The 18,591-nt window shown below is 44.8% G+C and overlaps 1 protein-coding gene across 2 annotated transcripts in view; it reads right to left on the minus strand.

Annotated features, from left to right (window-relative positions):
- TMEM131L (transmembrane 131 like) overlaps positions 1-17,401 on the minus strand; it is a 123,307-nt gene extending 105,906 nt beyond the window's left edge. For both annotated transcript variants that reach the window (XM_056562499.1, XM_056562488.1), the window contains exons 1-2: positions 17,145-17,401; positions 16,383-16,453 (exon numbers count right to left, since the gene is read on the minus strand). In XM_056562499.1, the coding sequence (XP_056418474.1) occupies positions 16,383-16,453; positions 17,145-17,262 (189 nt within the window). In that variant the 5' untranslated portion in view covers positions 17,263-17,401. The remainder of the gene's footprint in view (positions 1-16,382; positions 16,454-17,144) is intronic.
- Between the last annotated feature and the right edge of the window lie 1,190 nt (positions 17,402-18,591).

Below are 18,591 nucleotides of genomic sequence, written 5' to 3' on the forward strand. Positions count from 1 at the left end.
ACCAGATTGAACACGTGTGCCATGCAGGGCGCATGGATCAGCCTTCCTTGTGGCAGCGCAGGCAAAATGATCTTCCCATTGTCAGTCACCATGTATACCATTTCCAGTTTACGTGGAGTAAGCCATGCTCCGATTTCTTTAAGAATGACTTTTAGCAGTTCCTACCCTGTGTGACTCAGTTGCCAAGGCAAACCATGTGAAGAACAGTTTGACACCGCCGTGCCCTGTACACATGGTATGCTGAAAGTGCACTGAGACTTGTCCGTGCAGTGGAGGCTGAGGACAGGGTGGAGAATGAGGAGGCGGAGTCACACATTGTCACAGGCCCAACAACCTGAGAGAGTGGAGGAGGAAAGGTTGTAACCTGTCCAAGTTGCTATTGCGGCTGTGCAGGAACCACATTCACCCAGTGGGCCGTAAAGGACATGTATAGTCTCTGAACTTAGTTACAGCTCCAGACGTCAGCGCTGCCGTGTACACAGACAGGCTTAACGATAGGCCCACCTTTTCTTCCACAAAATTGTGCAGCGTTGGTACTGCCTTCTTCGCAAAGAAATGACGGCATGGCACTCTCCACCTCGGCTCAGCACAAGCCCTCAGTTCCCTGAAAGGTGCAAAGTCCACCACTTGAAAAGGGAGGGACTGCAGCACGAGCAACTTGGACAGGAGAACATTCAGCTTCTGCACCGCTGGATGAGTGGGTGCATACTGTTGTCTCTTGGATATGGCTTCGCCGATGGATTGCTGGCGGAATGACTGAGGTAAGAGTAGCAGGAACATCTGGAGCGACAGAAGGAGGGCATGACACACAGCTCCCTTTGGCTAAGGAGGTGGAGGCTTGGCTGGCTTAAACACGGCACTGGGTGATGCAGCAGGCTGGACCAACACATAGGAGCCACGGTTCTTCCAGGCCGCTTTATGGTGGTGCAACATATGTTGACGCAGGGCCGTGGTGCCAACAGTGGGACCCTGGCAACGTATTACCTTTTGCCGGCACATCTTGCATGTGGCCATGTTAAGCTCCTCCGGATGCTTGATGAAAAACTGCCACACCGCCGAGCAGCTGATTTTCCCACCAACAGTCCGCACTAATTTACCACACTAATTGACTGCTACTGCCACCATCTCCAGGAACCCCTGTTCCACTACCTCCTGGTAGACTGCCGCGAAGCAGGTGGTCTCCCCCAGGGCACGTTTGGCGCCAGAATTTCCACTTCTGCCACCATGCTGACTGCCAACCATGCTACCACCTTGCTGGCTCAGCTGCTGCCTCAGCTGCTGCCTCATGGGCAACCTGCAACCCTCTTCTCCTGATGATGATGATGATGATGATGATGAAGCCCCTTCTGCACCCGGCTCCCAATTGCAATCGTCTTCATCATCAACAAGTGTCTGCACGTCACTGATGTCCTCCTCAGGTTCCTCAACAGTGTCTGCTTAAGGACCCTGAACCCTCTCCCACGTCACTCTCCTCATCACTACTTGCCCGCATAGTGGAGGAAGCGGCGGATGTCTCCGCCACTGCTTGGCTGGGCAGTAGCTGCTGACTGTCCTCTATTCGATCATCCTCACTGAATAGTGGAGCTGAATCCAAGGCATGAGATACTTCTGTAGGGGAGGGAACACCATAGGGCAGAGGCAATACGAGGACAGGGACTGCTCCCGGGCCAGGCCAATTGAGGGTTGTGTCTGAGGAACCCACCAACTGTTGACTGGGGGTATAAGGTGTCACTTGTGATGAAAAGGATGTCAGTGTTAACCAATCGATGATGGCAGATGGGTTGCTGGTCGAGACACGACCGCTAGCTGATACCTACCGGGAGATGAGGCCTCTCACTGCGACTCCTGCTGGCACTCGCCCCTAGTCTGCTGCGATCTCTGCCTGCGCCTGATGAATTTAGGCCTCTACCACTCCTTTGTGCACATCCTGGCACTTCTCTGCCTGACATACTTAGTGCATATATGAGGGCAGTAGAATGCGCTCCACTACGCTTAACAGTATTTGTCTAGAACAGCAGCAGGTGTTTCACAGTATCTAGGCCCTTGAGACTTTAACAGGAACAAAATAGTACTCCACTTAGATGTATGTATGTGGTATGCACTTATGAGGGGATAAAAATGTGCATAAGTACACTTAAAGTATTTGTGCACAACACCAGCAGTACACACCAGTGCTGCAGCACACAGTTGCTGTGTACTACACCCAAAATTGCACTCTCTCTCAATCTCACTCCCTTTCCTATCTGTGCTTCTAGACAGGATTTGTGCTTGAGCTGAATCGCTGCTATTCTTCAGTGCAACACACTGCTCTCTGTAATAGAACGCTGAACACAGTGACTAGGAGGTAAATCGCTGCAGTTTAAGAATGTTTTTCTGTGAAATACACACTTCTGTCCCTCTCTCTGTGCAACAGAACGCTGACTTGACTAGGAGGTGAATCGCTGCTGGAAAAAGCTTTTCTGTGCAACACACAGCGCTGTCTGTCCCTATATAGCTCTCTGCAGTGAAAGGCTGAAGTGACTGGCCGCAATAAGGCTGCCGATTATATAGAGCTGTGACCTCACAGGGGTGACTGGCTGATGATAAGCTGCATCTTGCATGTGATTCAGGGTAATCCTGCCTACCCTTGTTCCCGCCTTCCCAGGATTCCTTGCCCCATGTCCTCACATGTGGATCCGCCATTTCAGATGCCCTGGAGCATGGACCACACTAAATGGAGTTTAATGAAGCGATAGAATTGTGGCAATATTCACATTCGTTGCAAATCAAATATTTCCTGAAATTCATAACGAATTCGGATTCGTCAGATTCGATTAGCTCATCCCTACTAACAATGTCTGATGAAGCATGCTACATAGGTACCAAGTCAAGTAATGAATGCATTAACAGCTGGATGGTATTAGTCTAACATGGATGGATGGTATTAGTCTTAGCTGTAAAATCATGTCTGTTACCATACATCGTTAGTTTTACATGATGGGGTTTTCCCTATGTGTGGCCGACAAATCATGGAAACTGAGAGCCTTACAAAAAATCCAGCGATTGTTTGTGCAGCCACCTCCCCCCCATGATGGTCAAGTCTTTTAAAAAGGTGACCAGATAGGTGCTGTTTATGCCACACATCAGCCCCCATAATGGGACCTTAGTTAAAAAATTGTTCAAATTGTACCCACACCTAAATTCCCCACCTCTTTAGTTTTTCATGCTGTACATGCTGCTATGATGACATGTACACTGTGCCCAAGCCAATCAATAAGGGCTCTCTTTCTGCATTTACAATACAATGCATGGGACATCATAATAGCATTTCCGGTTGATGTGGTGGTAAGTTTAAGACTGTGTACAGCAGGGGGTCTCAAACTGGTGGCCCTCCAGATGTTGTAAAAGTTCAACTCCCAGCATGCATGGACATGCCAGGATAACCGTTGACTGTCTGAGCATGCTGGGAATTGAAGTTTTGCAACATCTGGAGGGCCACTAGTTTGAGACCCCTGGTACAGATTTATTACGTGTCCAAGCCTTTGTGTATTTTATTTTATTTTTTAACTAATGGAAAACTTCTTTAACCAAGATCTCCATATTTGGACCATCTAAACCCAGTTGAAGACAAATTTCTTAACAAAAGTATTGCTAAATAATAATAAAGGTGATGTAAACATTAAACCATCTATAGTCATGGCCGTAAATGTTGGCACCCCTGAAATTTTTCTAGAGAATGAAGTAATGTATTTCTCAGAGAAAACACGTTTTGTAACACGTTTTGCTATACACATGCTATACCCTTAAAGCGCAACTGTCATGAAATTTTTGTGTAATAACCTGCACACAGGCTTTGTACTGTGTGCAGGTGTTGTGTACAGCAATTATTTTACCTCATATTTGCAGGTTTTCGTGACGCTAGAAAAGTGCCTTTAATCAAAGCCACTGATGGTCGGATAGCCATGGTGTGAGGTAAACAATGCCCCGCCGCCGCCACGCCCACTTTGTATCTCAGTGCTGGGACCGCTGTGTGACGTGCGCGCTGCTGCGTGTCATCCAGCGAGCGCTCGCTCCCGCGCACTCTGCACCTAGCCCTGCGCAGGCGCACTGAGGAGGACGATGGTGGCAGGAGCGTGCGCTTTCTGGATAACACGCAGCGGCGCGCACGTTAAATTAGTTGAAGGGCGCATGCGCTGGGACCTGTGTGTCAATCAAACAGCGGTCCCAGCACTGAGATACAAAGTGGGCATGTGGGTGGGCGTGGCGGCGGCGGGGCATCGCGTACCTCGCACAACGCCTATCCGACCGTCAGTGGCTTTGATTAAAAGCACTTTTTAGCGTCACATGCAAATATGAGGTTAAATAGTTGCTGTATACAACACCTCCTTTGTACTGTGTGCAGGTTATTACACTAAAATTTCATGACAGTTGCGCTTTAACTTAATATTTGGTTGCACACCCTTTGGAAAAAAATACTGTAACTGAAATTAGTCACTTCCTATAACCATCAATAAGCTTCTTACACCTCTCAGCCGGAATGTTCGACTACTCTTCCTTTGGAAACTGCTCCTGGTCTCTCTTACTGGAAGGGCACCTTTTCCCAACAGCAATTTTAAGATCTCTCCACGGGAGTTCAATGGGATTTAGATCTGGACTCATTGGTGGGCACTTCAGAACTCTCCAGTGCTTTGTGGTCATCCACTTCTGGGTGCTTTTTGACATATGTTTGGGGTAATTGGGGGAGATTTATCAAGACCTGTGCAGAGGAAAAGTTGACTAGTTGCCCATAGCAACCAATCAGATCGCTTTCATTTTTAACAAGGCCTCTGAAAAATGAAATAGGTTGCTATGGGCAACTCAGCAACTTTTCCTCTGGACAGTTTTTGATAAATCTCGCTAGTTGTCCTGCAGAAAGACCTCAGACACAAACTCAGCTTTCTGACACTGGGGTGTACAGTGCGACCCAAAATCTCATGGTAATCCTCAAATTGCATGATGCCTTGCACACATTCAAGGCACCCAGTGCCAGAGGCAGCAAAGCAAACCCAAATCATAATTGAACCTCCACCATATTTCACTGTAGGTACTGTGTTCTTTTCTTTGTAGGCCTCATTCCATTTTCGGTAAACAGTATATGATGTGCTTTACCAAAAAGCTCTATCTTGGTCTCATCTGTCCACAAGACGTTTTCCTAGAAGGATTTTGGCTTACTCAAGTTCATTTTGGCAAAATGTAGTCTTGCTTTTATATGTCCCTGTGTCAGCAGTGGGGTCCTCCTGGGTCTCCTGCCATAGCGTTTCATTTCATTTAACCCCTTAAGGATGCAGGGTTTTTCCGTTTTTGCATTCACATTTTTTCCTCATCACCTTCTAAAAATCATAACGCTTTCAATTTTGCACATAAAATTCCATATGATGGTTTATTTTGCACCACCAATTCTAATATGCAGTAAAATTAGTCATTTTACTAAAAAGTCTACGGCGAAATGGAAAAAAAAAATTCATTGTGCGACAAAATTGAAGAAGAAATGCCATTTTGTAATTTTTTGGGCTTCAGTTACTACACAGTGCATTTTTTGGTAAAAATTACACCTTATCTTTATTCTGTAGGTACATAGGGTTAAAATGATACCCTACTTATTTAGGTTTTATTTTCTCATACTTCTGAAAAAAATCATAACTATATGCAGGAAAATTTATACGTTAAAAATGCTCATCTTCTGATCATTCTGATTCTCATCATCTCTATAACTTTTTATTTTTCCGTGTATGGGACGGTATGAGGGCTCATTTTTTGTGCCATGTTCTGAATTTTTTTCAGTTCCATTTAGGTATTGATTGGACTTTTTGATAGCTTTTTATTCATTTTTTCATTGTATAAAAAGTGACCAAAAATACGATATTTTGGACTTTGGAATTTTTTTGCGCGTACGCCATTGACCGTGCGGTTTAATTAACGATATATTTTTATAATTTGGACATTTCTGCACACGGCAATACCACGTTTGTTTTTATTTACACAGTTTTTTTTATGGGAAAAGGGGGGTGATTCAAACTTATTAGGGCAGGGGTTAAATGACCTTTATTAACTTTTTTTATTCACTTTTTTTTGCAGTGTTATAGCTCCCATAGGGGGCTATAACACTGCATACACTGATCTTTTACACTGATCCCTGCAAAGCCATAGCTTTGCATGGGTCAGTGTTATAGGCGGTCGATTGCTTAAGCCTGTATCTCAGGCTTGGAGCAATCAAACGCCGATCGGCCATGACGGAGCAAGGTAAGGGGACCTCCGGTAGCGTGCTAGCTGATCGGGATATCGCGATTTTATCGCTATAGTCCCTATCAGCCCGACTGAGCTGCCGGGAAGCTTTCACTTTCATTTTAGACGCGGCACTCAACTTTGATCGCCGGGTCTAAAGGGTTAATAGCGCGCGGCACAACGATCGGTGCCGCACGCTATTAGCCCAGGGTCCCGGCATGACCCCGTTTTAAATACCGGGACCGGGCGTAGGGCGTACAGGATAGTTCACTCCCTGAGCCTACAAGACAGCTTGAATATCTTTGGAAATTGTTTGGGGCTGCTTATCCACCATCTGGACTATCCTGCATTGACACCTTTCATAAATTTTTCTCTTCCATCCACGCCCAGGGAGATTAGCTACAGTGCCATGGGTTGCAAACTTCTTAATAATGTTGCGCATTGTGGACAAAGGCAAGTCTAGATCTCTGGAGATGGACTTGTAACCTTGAGATTGTTGATATTTTTTCCAATTTTGGTTCTCAAGTCCTCAGACAGTTCTCTTCTCCTCTTTCTGTTGTCCCTGCTTAGTGTGGCACACACATACACACCATGCAAAGACTAAGTGAACTCCTCTCCTTTTTATCTGCTTTCAGGTGTGATTTTTATATTGCCCACACCTGTTACTTGCCCCAGGTGAGTTTAAAGGAGCATCACACGCTTGAAATAATCTTATTTTTCCACAATTTTGAAAGGGTGCCAATAATGTTGTCCTTTTGTCCAGCCCAATTTCGAAGTTTGGTGTGACATTATGTCCAATTTGCTTTTTTCCTCCCTTTTTTGGTTTAGTTCCAATACATACAAAGGGAATAAACATGTGTATAGCAAAACATGTGTTACTACAAGAAGAAATACTTAATTTTCTAGAAAAATTTCAGGGGTACCAACATTTACGCCGATGACTGTATTCCTTGAGTATTTAGAGCTCCCCTAATAATAGGACTGGCTGGTAGGTTAATTGGCTCCTAACTAAATTTCCCCAGTGTCTGCAATAAGAATAAATATGGTACTGGAATGAAGTCATTAAATGAAATAATCACAGTGAACACGAGGCGTTCTAGAATTAATAATACACATAACACACTTAAAAAAAATCTGAGGTGCATCTGCATGCTGATCATCACAGACAGCGAGAGGTACCAACAATGGAGCATCATTCACCTCCAGACAAAGGAAACTTGTCACATCGCTCGTCATTCCTTAATTACAACATCGGCGGCAGAATTCACTTAATGCTATAAATATGACTATAGAGCTCCCGCTTGTTCTGCTGGAAAAATTTCACAAAGATTATTAAAAGCCATATCTAGTAGAGCTCCGAGCCTTTTGTTCACCCCCTCTCACAGCCACGCAGAATGACAATGAATGCAAGCTTAACTCCTTGTGCTGGTATTTAGGGAGTACATCAAGGACTTAGCATCTGCTCCTCCCTCTAATCGCAATGGGAAGGGAATACAGTAAGCGTGCTTCTTCCTTTGTGTGACAGCTCGTTCACAATTACATAGTCACACTGTTTGCGATGATGATGTTGTTAGCAGCCATCACAAACCATTGTCACTTGTGTAAACTGATTGTGCAAAAATGTTATCAATAATGAAAAGCCATGTTAGAAACCCGTACGGATGCATGAGGAGTTGCAAATAGGCAACATTATAGTGTGGTCAGTCACTTAGAAGAGAACAAAGGACCCACAACCAGAAAACTGTTTAGCAAGACTTATGGATCTATACCAGTGTGTCAAAACCAGTGTGCCACCAGCTGTTGCAAAACTACAACTTCCAGCATGCACACATTTATAGTTTTGCAACAGCTAGAGGCAACACTAGGTTGGGAAACACTGGTCTTAGCACTACTCTCTCCTTCTGTCCTGAGGGTCTATGCACTACTCTCTCCTCCTGTCTTGAGGGTGTATGCACTACTATCTCCTCCTGTCTTGAGGGTGTATGCACTGCTCTCTCCTCCTGTCTTGAGGGTGTATGCACTGCTCTCTCCTTCTGTCTTGAGGGTGTATGCACTGCTCTCTCCTCCTGTCTTGAGGTTCTACGCACTACTCTCTCCTCCTGTCTTGAGGTTCTACGCACTACTCTCTCCTCCTGTCTTGAGGTTCTACGCACTACTCTCTCCTCCTGTCTTGAGGGTGTACGCACTACTCTCCTCCTGTCTTGAGGGTGTACGCACTACTCTCTCCTCCTGTCTTGAGGGTCTATGCACTACTCTCTCCTGTCTTGAGGGTCTACGCACTGCTCTCTCCTCCTGTCTTTAGGGTCAATGAACTACTCTCTCATCCTATCTTGAGGGTAATGCACTACTCTCACCTCCTGTCTTGATGGTCAATGCACTACTCTCACCTCCTGTCTTTAGGGTCAATGAACTACTCTCTCATCCTATCTTGAGGGTAATGCACTACTCTCACCTGTCTTGAGGGTCAATGCACTACTCTCTCCTCCTGTCTTTAGGGTCAATGAACTACTCTCTCATCCTATCTTGAGAGTCAATGAACTACTCTCACCTCCTGTCTTGAGGGTCAATGCACTACTCTCTCCTCCTGTCTTGAGGGTTTATGCGCTGCATAAAATAGTTGTAAGAATTGGTATTATTTCAGCTTACGGCAATTTAAAGTGTATTAGCAATTAGCTAACGGGCCTGAAACATAAATCCAGGATTAGCAGCCATGAACCATATGAGCTTTCAAGACTAAGCTTCTGCTGCTCATGTATTTCTGGGGATCCAGCTCACATGAAGTTTATATGTTCTTGCATAGCAAGCTGGTGATATTACGACACCTTTGGCAAAGCACTGGCAAAACCCTCTAGCTTGCAAAGTGTCTATTAGGTTACACAGCTCAGTCTGTAGACAATTGTCACCAAGGCATAAAAAAAAAACGCAATGAAGAAACGGCCCCCTTTCAGTGCCACTAGAAGGAACCAAGTTCTTTTCTTCAACCACACACGTGCTGAATGCTGCTGCACACAATAAAAGTAATTGCACAAAAGGACATCTGCTCTCTGGTGAAAAGCTACAGTCCAGAATTCTGCTACCTGAAACAATGCTGGAGACTCACAGAAAGCACTACCTGGTACAAAGCCAATGGAAGCTTCATGCACATTACATAACTGAATGCTTCAAATGTGTGAACTTGGCAAACAGATAGCTAGTCACTTTAACAGGTCCCACTCCACCCTGCTGTAATCTCATCTGACACAGCATGGCCCCTGCAGACTGCCAGTCACAAGGTTCCACTCCCAGCCCAGGTAACAGATCAGGGACAACTTTCATTTTTCACAAGGTCTGATACATGCACATAAAGGCCGAATATATTATTTCAACCTTACGACTGCCAGACAGGGCATACATGTGTATAACTGGCTTTTAAACTAACCTGTTAAGCGAAAAATGAAATACAGTACTTGTAAGCAGTTCCAACCTTTTGGTCTGCATTTCCTGCCTACAGGGGCTTTAGTCTTACTAAAGACAATCCTATTATGAGTACATTGCAGTACATATGCCAAATATTGAATACTATATAATATATATAATATATTGGTTACTTAGGGATAGATAAAGAGATAATTGCTTCCAAATATAGCACCACCCCTGTCCTCAGGTTGGCTGCATTCACCTCAATGGAATTGAGCTGCAATACCACACATAAACTGAGGATAGGCATGGTGCTGTTTTTGGAAGCAATTAGCTCTGTGATTCTATCTCCCTAGATAACCCCTATATGTTGCACATGAACATCGGCCAAACCCACTTACTGAAAGGATGGCACATACCTGATGATACATGCCAGGGGAAAGAAGAATAAGTCATGTTGGATTATAAAAGGCCTGATCCTTTGTTCCTACAGGACATAAGCCATCCCCAGATCTGTTTGGAAGGAGCGTATTCTCTTTTCACCATTTGAGACACACGCCAAATAAGGGTATCCAAGGTTTATGACTACCTTTAGTCCTGAGATAAGATCCTCAAAAGGGTTACTTCTAAATAATAATTGCTTAGTCAGCAATTTCCTTACGCATATTACTAGAAAAGTAATACATAGGAATTTGACATGGTGGCCCACAGTAGAACACCATATGCGAATGAAGACAATAGTGATGCTGCGATGTATTCAAAATACAATAAATTACAATAAATTTCTGTAATCTGCTGTTGGCATGTGTGGGGAAGCTAAAGTCCCTTCAGCTGCCTTATTCTATTCACTGACTCTCAGAGGAGCAATTCTTGTATTGTGTGTGTAATAGGGAATTGCCAGTTATATCATCATACATCATTTAAAGTGGTGCCGATGTAAAAATAAGTGGATTACCATACTAACTGCTTAGAACTGTAACTGCTACCAACAAAAAAGTACTGAAAGTGTAAAGTATCAACAAAAGTCTAGTGAAAAGTATCTTCAGTCCGTTGTGCCCAGGCTGCAAAAAATTAAAAAAAAAAAACTTTAACTCACCTTCCTCCATTCCTCCGTAGTGCCGCTACAGCTGTTAGCTGTCCGGTCCTCTTGTTCGGTCTTCTGTGCACGGATCGTCACACTGCGATCAGCCAATCACTGGCCGGGACATAGTTGTGGCCGGCGATACGCTGACCGCAGTGTGATGATCCGTGCACATAAGGAGGAAGAAGACCGGACCAGAGGACCGAGCAGCTGTAGTGGCGCTTCGGGGGAACCAAGGAAGGTGAGTTAAAGTTTTTTTGTTTTTTTTTTGCAGACCGGGCACAAAAGACTGAAGATGCTTTTCCCTAGACTACTCCAACTTTAAATAGCTGATGGCAAGTGTATAGCCAAAGTATAGTATTACATTTGTTCACCACTGCACAAGTCAAGAGAGGCCGACTGCCAACAAGTCTGAAGACAAACAATTCTATTAACAATACACGGCTTGTTAAGGCTGGCTTTTGAGCTTACAAATTTTCTTTAAAACAATGTACAAATCAATGTTTAACTGTAAAAACAAATGCTGTAAAATACATACAATGTTCTCACTTTTATTAAACTACATTATTCTTTCACAGTTGTGATAGGAAGGCATATACAACAATTGATGGAGCAAATTCACTGCAACTGTAAAAGTAAGCAACACTACCTACCACGTGATAGATAAAAGACAAGCAACAAAACCAGGAACCCTCTTTACCCAGACTCTGGCCCTAGTAATTTCCATGGGCAGCCAAAACATTTCTTGGATAGTAATGGATCCTATAGGTTTGGAGCTAGAACTTGCACAAAGACCAAATTCGGTTGGGATTTGTATATGTATATTTTCCTCTAGGTAGTCTAGTTTCCTACCACGTTCGCAAAGCATACTAAAGCTAGTTTCTCAGGAGCGTAAAAAGGATCTGTAGTCAAGTATATACAGCTGGCTCAAATGCAGGTTTGATGACCAGAAGTGACAGACTAGTGCCCTCAATATGGATAAAAAATGCATTTATATAATGCTACGTTTAGCCCATGCTAAGGCCCAATCTAATGCACATTGTCTTATGTCTCCATACAAGCATTTCTCAAAAAGTAGCATTTTGATATAATAAACTACCCTATGAAGATGCACAATGGGCTCCATAGGAAGGTTCCACAGGGCTGTCAAACGAATGGGTTCCTCTAAAAATGCCCCTACAGCAGTGTCTCCCAACCAGTGTGTCTCCAGCTGTTGGTAAAAACTACCTCTCCCAGCATACACGTATAGTGAAAGACTACAGTGGGGACTAGGACATACAGTGTTATAGAATGTGTTGCAACAAAATGAATAAAAAGCACCAAACTCACAAGACTTAAAAGGGGATATCCACCATAAGGTGATTTTAGTATGTAACTGGCAGACAGTAATGGACATGCTTAGGAAGGATCTGCGCTTGTCTGGGGGCTAAATGGCTATGTTGTGAGATTACAATAACAGTGTGGCTAGCTTTTTGTGAACTGGTATTTCCTGTTTGACTTTTCTTTTTTTGACTACAAATCCCACAATTCCATGTTCCTCGCTCCCACACATCAGCCACCCCACCCATTTAAACATAAATGAGCTGCATCCATTCAAAAGACCTCTGGTTTTCAATCAGGGTGCCTACAACTGTTGCATTAGTTGATCTCTCTCCCACCAAGCGATCGCTCCACCCACTGAAGCAGACAGGCTCCCTGCCATCAGCTGACTAGTGAGTCAGGTCTCGGCCGCATTGCAACCTGGGAAAAATCTGAGACAACAGTCATTTTGTATGCTGATAAAAATAGTGGGGTGAAAATCACAGAAAAATTGTGAGGCAACCATCACACACAGGTACAGACACTATATTATGAACAACCCTTACTTTACAGCCCCTGTAGCATAGTCAAATAAAAAAAATCCTGGAATACCCCTTTGGAAAATACCTTTATTGTTTGCAATTTAAAATGACAACATTAAAAAAAAATCAGCAGCAGTCAGAAGAAAAAGAGACTCCAAACAGAGAGTTAAACATGTCTCAGTAGTACATGGGATAAAATTCAGAGTCTTAGGAGGGTGAATAGGAAGTTTATATATGGAATGTAGACCAATCAGAAAGAATAAAGCCACAACATTACCCAATATAGATGTACACACTGTACGCATGTAGACCGATTGTCAGCACCATCTTGGTTTGCACTGGGCATGCGAGTGCCACTGCGGCAACGCGTACGCATTGACGTCATCACAGCAGTAGCGGGCGCATGCGCAGACAAAACAGGAGGCAGATAGTAAACAACAAGATTTCTAGCGCACAAGCACATCATGTCTTCCTGTGTTTTACGGATGCATGAGTAATAAAGTTACGAGCGCATGTGAATTGAATAATTGTTTACTATCGGCCTCCTGTGTTGGCTGCACATGCGCCTGCGACTGCCGTGATGACGTCAATACGTTCGCGTTGCCACAGTGGCTCGCGCATGCCCAGTACAAACCAAGATGCCGCTGACGATCGGTCTACACGCGTACAGCGTGTACATCTATATTAGGTAATGCTGTGGTTTTATTCTTTGATTGGTCTACATTGCATATATAAACTTCCTATTCACCCTCCTAAGATACTCCCTGAGGAAGCGAGTGAACAAAACGGTGTAGGGGTGGGCTCCCAACACTATGCGAGTATGGCACTATGTCAGATGACTAGATGTATGGACAGTTTGTTATGTGAACTGTTTCTAACCGGGACAATTGATGTACCAACCATAATGGAGGTTGCTTAGCTCTCCAGTTTTGCATAAGCTTTCATCCATTGTCCCACATACTATTACATTACTGTTCTGGGCATCGGGCAATTGACATTTTAGAGCCATACTACTGCATATGTCTCTTTGATTACATAAGTGTACTGGGTTTACAGACGTTAGGGTAAGGTGCATATATTTATATGTTGTTTGGACCGATTTAGTTTACTATATATATATATATATATATATATATATATATAGTACCACATGTTGACCTACTTATATCACTATCTGAATTTTATCCCATGTACTACTGAGACATGTTCAACTCTCTGTTTGGAGTCTCTTTTTCTTCTGACTGCTGCTGATTTTTTTTTTTTATGTTGTCATCTTAAATTGTAAACAATAAAGGTATTTTTCATATTAAGTCTAGTGAGTTTGGTGCATTTCTAATTGGTATTACAGCACCAAGCTTTGGTATAGTGTATTTTGGTTTTGGCCTCTACTATTGGTTTATAACAATATGAATAAACCTGGTCACATGGGTCATCTTTAATGAATTCATCTGCACATTTTAAAAAGGTATATTACCACAAGAGATTTGTTGCAAAAAAAAGTGTGCTCCGTTGATCTGAACTGGCTTGTTTCTGCACAAGGTGTATAGATTTCTGCACACCCCATTCAGATGAATGGGAAAGTTCCAAAAATTTCTGAAGCAAATCTATATACCCTAAAGTACTTCTTCAATGACGTGAACTACTACTGAGCAGGAACAGTCTACAAAAGAGGAAGCTGAAAGTAAGTGGTTTCTTAATAAACGTATCAATCCGGTCATAAAAGTCTTAGCAGGTTACTATAAATAAGTAGTCATGAGGGACTACTGAGGAAAGGGTTACATTATACAACCCTGAAACGCGTCTAGTCGTTATCTACTGGCATAGTAGTACTTGAACTGTGCCCAAATTATGGCCAGTTACCCTTCATGAACTGTACCATCATTAGCGCTCTCACTCTGCTACCTACCCGGTTCAGCAGTTCAGATCCATCCCGGTGTAACTATCCTGGTGTAGCCATCCCGGCTCTGACGTCAGACGCCGGCACCACGAGGTGAACTTCCAGCCCTCCAGTACATGGTCCTGTCTACCAACTAACAAAGCGGTGAGGAATACCAACTCCAGCGCACGCCAGCGCCAGCAGTCCCCGGACACCACTACGATCTTCGGCGCCTGCCAGCGCCTTAGCCGACAGCGACTGCCACCACGCTCAGATCCTACTGGACCAGGCTCACAATTGGAAGCACTGCACAGTGAACTGTGCACACCACGGACACTCAGCCATTGCGGGAGCAATATCCATCGCCTAAGTTACAATTTACAGACCGGTAACAATTTCTAATAGTACAGACTGTTTGCTACTGTATCTAAAAGGGACATATCTACCCTAAATATCTAGAAGAGCAACTCTCTAATATATTTGCATGGTACAGATCTTACTCTGCTATTTCATTCTATTATTCTATGCCTAGTTTTAATACTATTGCCTAATACATTGTTAGGTTGCCTTTTACTATGTAGGTTGCCTTTTACTATGTATGTTCTTCTCACAAGGGCCCTGTGAGAAGTGTCGAAATCTTATCTATATTTTATAAATAAATAATTATTATTGAAGCACGATCCACGTATATCCATTTTATACTCACCTAGAAGGTCCGGGCTACATTGTATTTTTTGGTTCTCCTTTTCTAGCAATTAAGGTATGGTTGCTTGCTCAGTTTGACCTCGGTGCGTAATAGTTGTGAGCTGCACACACCTACATAGTTTTTTCATATTTGTAAATTACTTCTATTAAAAAATCTTAATCCTTCCTGTATTTATTAGCTGCTGCATACTACAGAGGAAATTCTTTTCTTTTTGGAATGCTCTCTGATGACATCACGAGCACAGTTCTCTCTGCTGACGTTATTATAATAATAATGCTTTATTTATTGTTGTCCTTAGTGGGATTTGAACCCAAGTCCCCAGCACTGCAAGGCAGCAGTGCTAACCACTGAGCCACCATGCTGCTGTTAGCATACATCTGCTATGCACGGTTGCTAAAATGGACAGAGATGTCAGCAGAGAGCACTGTGCTCGTGATGTCATCAGTGTTCCAAAAAAAAAGGGATTTCCTCTGTAGCATTAAGCAGCTAATAAGTACTGGAAGGATTAATATTTTTTAATAGAAGTCATTTACAAATATGTTTAACTTTCAGCCACCAGTTGATTTAAAAGAAAAAAGGTTTTCACCAGAGTACCCCTTTAATACCGTAGCTGTGCACTGCAAAATACATGGGCTATCCTAGTTCATCTGCATATGAGATGGCAGGAAAACCAGCTGAAACTCATTGTGTCAACTCAGCCCAGTCACTGTGATGAAAAGGCTGCCAACGCTAATGCATTATTGCCTATGTATACAACAGAGTTCACAAATGCCAATGTAACATGGCAACTCTATAAACACAAGACAATGTAACAACTAGCAGCCCTCCTGATGGTCCTAGGTGTCAGAGCGGGTCCCACACATTCCCTTACAACAGTGGTCTTCAACCTGCGGACCTCCAGATGATGCAAAACTACAACTCCCAGCATGCCCGGACAGCCGTTGGCTGTCCGGGCATGCTGGGAGTTGTAGTTTTGCAATATCTAAAGGTCCGCAGGTTGAAGACCACTGCCTTACAAGATGCTGCTGCACACGTAGACCTCATTGTTGTCCTCAGACCATACCTCATCTGTTTACAGCACAAGCATCCTGAATGATCACTATCACATCCAATGGACATACAGGAAACCCAACAATAGACATCAAAATGCAGCTGTCAGACACCTAATTAAGAAATGGGTATTTATTGATCAAAAAACTGAAGGCTAAGTTTGTGAAGTGCATAGTGAACCCTCCATCTCACCTGAGTGGGTAGCAGTAGCTCTGCATCTTCCGCTTGCCAAAGCTCCACCATGCTGGGGACAGGCTCGATCACTAGAGGTGGCAGAAAAGAAAACAAAAGAACCCATATTATTGGTGGCATCAGAGGAGTAATAGGAGGCCTGTTACCATGAGGACAATGACAGCAAGGACCAGAAGCCTTATGTGAGACACAGGCTAGACATACACAGTGACATGAAACTAAGGAGCCTGGAGACAAAGACTGTTCTCTAAGGAGACCCCAGACAGCCCAAACATCATGCAGACAAGGCAGGAGACCAGAGGCATGTGCTTGGGGGGGTTAGGGGCAGAATTTATGGCACTACTTGGGGTTTCCTCCAAACTGGACAGGTAACAATAAAGCACATTATTGTACAAGTAGCAGCATGGCTGGTCTCCAGCCTGTTTAGTGTATTGTGTATGGCCAGAACGAACATGTGCCAAGGGTACCAGTGAAGGGGTGGTGGAAACACATGGTTACCAGGAGCCACAACAATATTTACAAGTGTGGCCGCCAGGAGACCCGTGTGCACCCCCAGCCCTGGCACCATGCAGGCTGCCCATGAACAAAGCAGAAGTGGAGGGCTCCGAGAGTTGTGAGCAGCAGAGCTCAGGCTCCAGGTCTCTGCCCAGAACACATCCAGGGAGCTAGAGCCAGGCCCATTTCCTCCAGTGCACCGCGGGATCCTCCTCCTGCACCCCAGCTGCAGGGCCCCCACATTGCATCCCATTCCTTGCCCCTCACCTTGTCCCCCTCCTTGCCGAAAGCAGGGCAGCCAGACGTGGAGGAGCCCCAGCAGGACATTGACGGCTGTCGCGCTCCAGCAGCGGCTGCCCCGGTGAGGGAGAAGCAGCCCCGCCATGCTGCTGCTCTTGCTCGGGCTCTGTGCTCGCTCGGGTGTCAGCAGTAGCAGCAGCGGAGGAGCGGGCGGGCCCACCGTGCACACGTGGGGCGAGGTGTGTGAACGCGGCCCGGGGAGGGGAGAGCTCCGCCGCTGTCACTGCTTGCGTGCGGCTCTGGGCGGTGCTGGCCCTCCCAAACAAAGAGGCAGCGGTGCCAGCCCGAACAATGGGGACCTAGGGGGGGACACCAGAGCGCCCATACCGGGGATACCCACACAAAGGGCTGACAGGAGAGCGCGGTGCCCTGAAGTGGAGTCAGCTATGGGAAACGTTATATCTGCTCCATATACGGGATTATCCTACCGGGATGTAGTTATCAGTGCAAACCCTGCTTATAATTTCAGTATATGTAACACCTATAATGGCCGCCAGAGTACCCCAATACAATGCCAGGAGACTGCCCCTATATTCATACCAGGAGGTTACCCCAATACAATGCCAGGAGACTGCCCCTATATTCATACCAGGAGGTTACCCCAATACAATGCCAGGAGACTGCCCCTATAATCATACCAGGAGGTTACCCCAATACAGTGCCAGGAGACTGCCCCTATAATCATACCAGGAGGATACCCCAATACAGTGCCAGGAGGCTGCCCCCATAATCATACCAGGAGGATACCCCAATACAGTGCCAGGAGACTGCCCCCATAATCATACCAGGAGGATACCCCAATACAATGCCAGGAGACTGCCCCTATAATCATACCAGGAGGTTACCCCCAATACAGTGCCAGGAGACTGCCCCTATAATCATACCAGGAGGATACCCCAATACAGTGCCAGGAGGCTGCCCCCATAATCATACCAGGAGGATACCCCAATACAGTGCCAGGAGACTGCCCCCATAATCATACCAGGAGGATACCCCAATACAATGCCAGGAGACTGCCCCTATAATCATACCAGGAGGTTACCCCCAATACAGTGCCAGGAGACTGCCCCTATAATCATACCAGGAGGATACCCCAATACAGTGCCAGGAGACTGCCCCTATAATCATACCAGGAGGATACCCCAATACAGTGCCAGGAGGCTGCCCCTATAATCATACCAGGAGGATACCCCAATACAATGCCAGGAGACTGCCCCTATAATCATACCAGGAGGTTACCCCAATACAATGCCAGGAGACTGCCCCTATAATCATACCAGGAGGATACCCCAATACAATGCCAGGAGACTGCCCCTATAATCATACCAGGAGAATACCCCAATACAATGCCAGGAGACTGCCCCTATAATCATACCAGGAGGATACCCCAATACAATGCCAGGAGACTGCCCCT

Source organism: Hyla sarda, chromosome 1, assembly GCF_029499605.1.
Source record: "Hyla sarda isolate aHylSar1 chromosome 1, aHylSar1.hap1, whole genome shotgun sequence".
NCBI lineage: Eukaryota > Metazoa > Chordata > Amphibia > Anura > Hylidae > Hyla > Hyla sarda.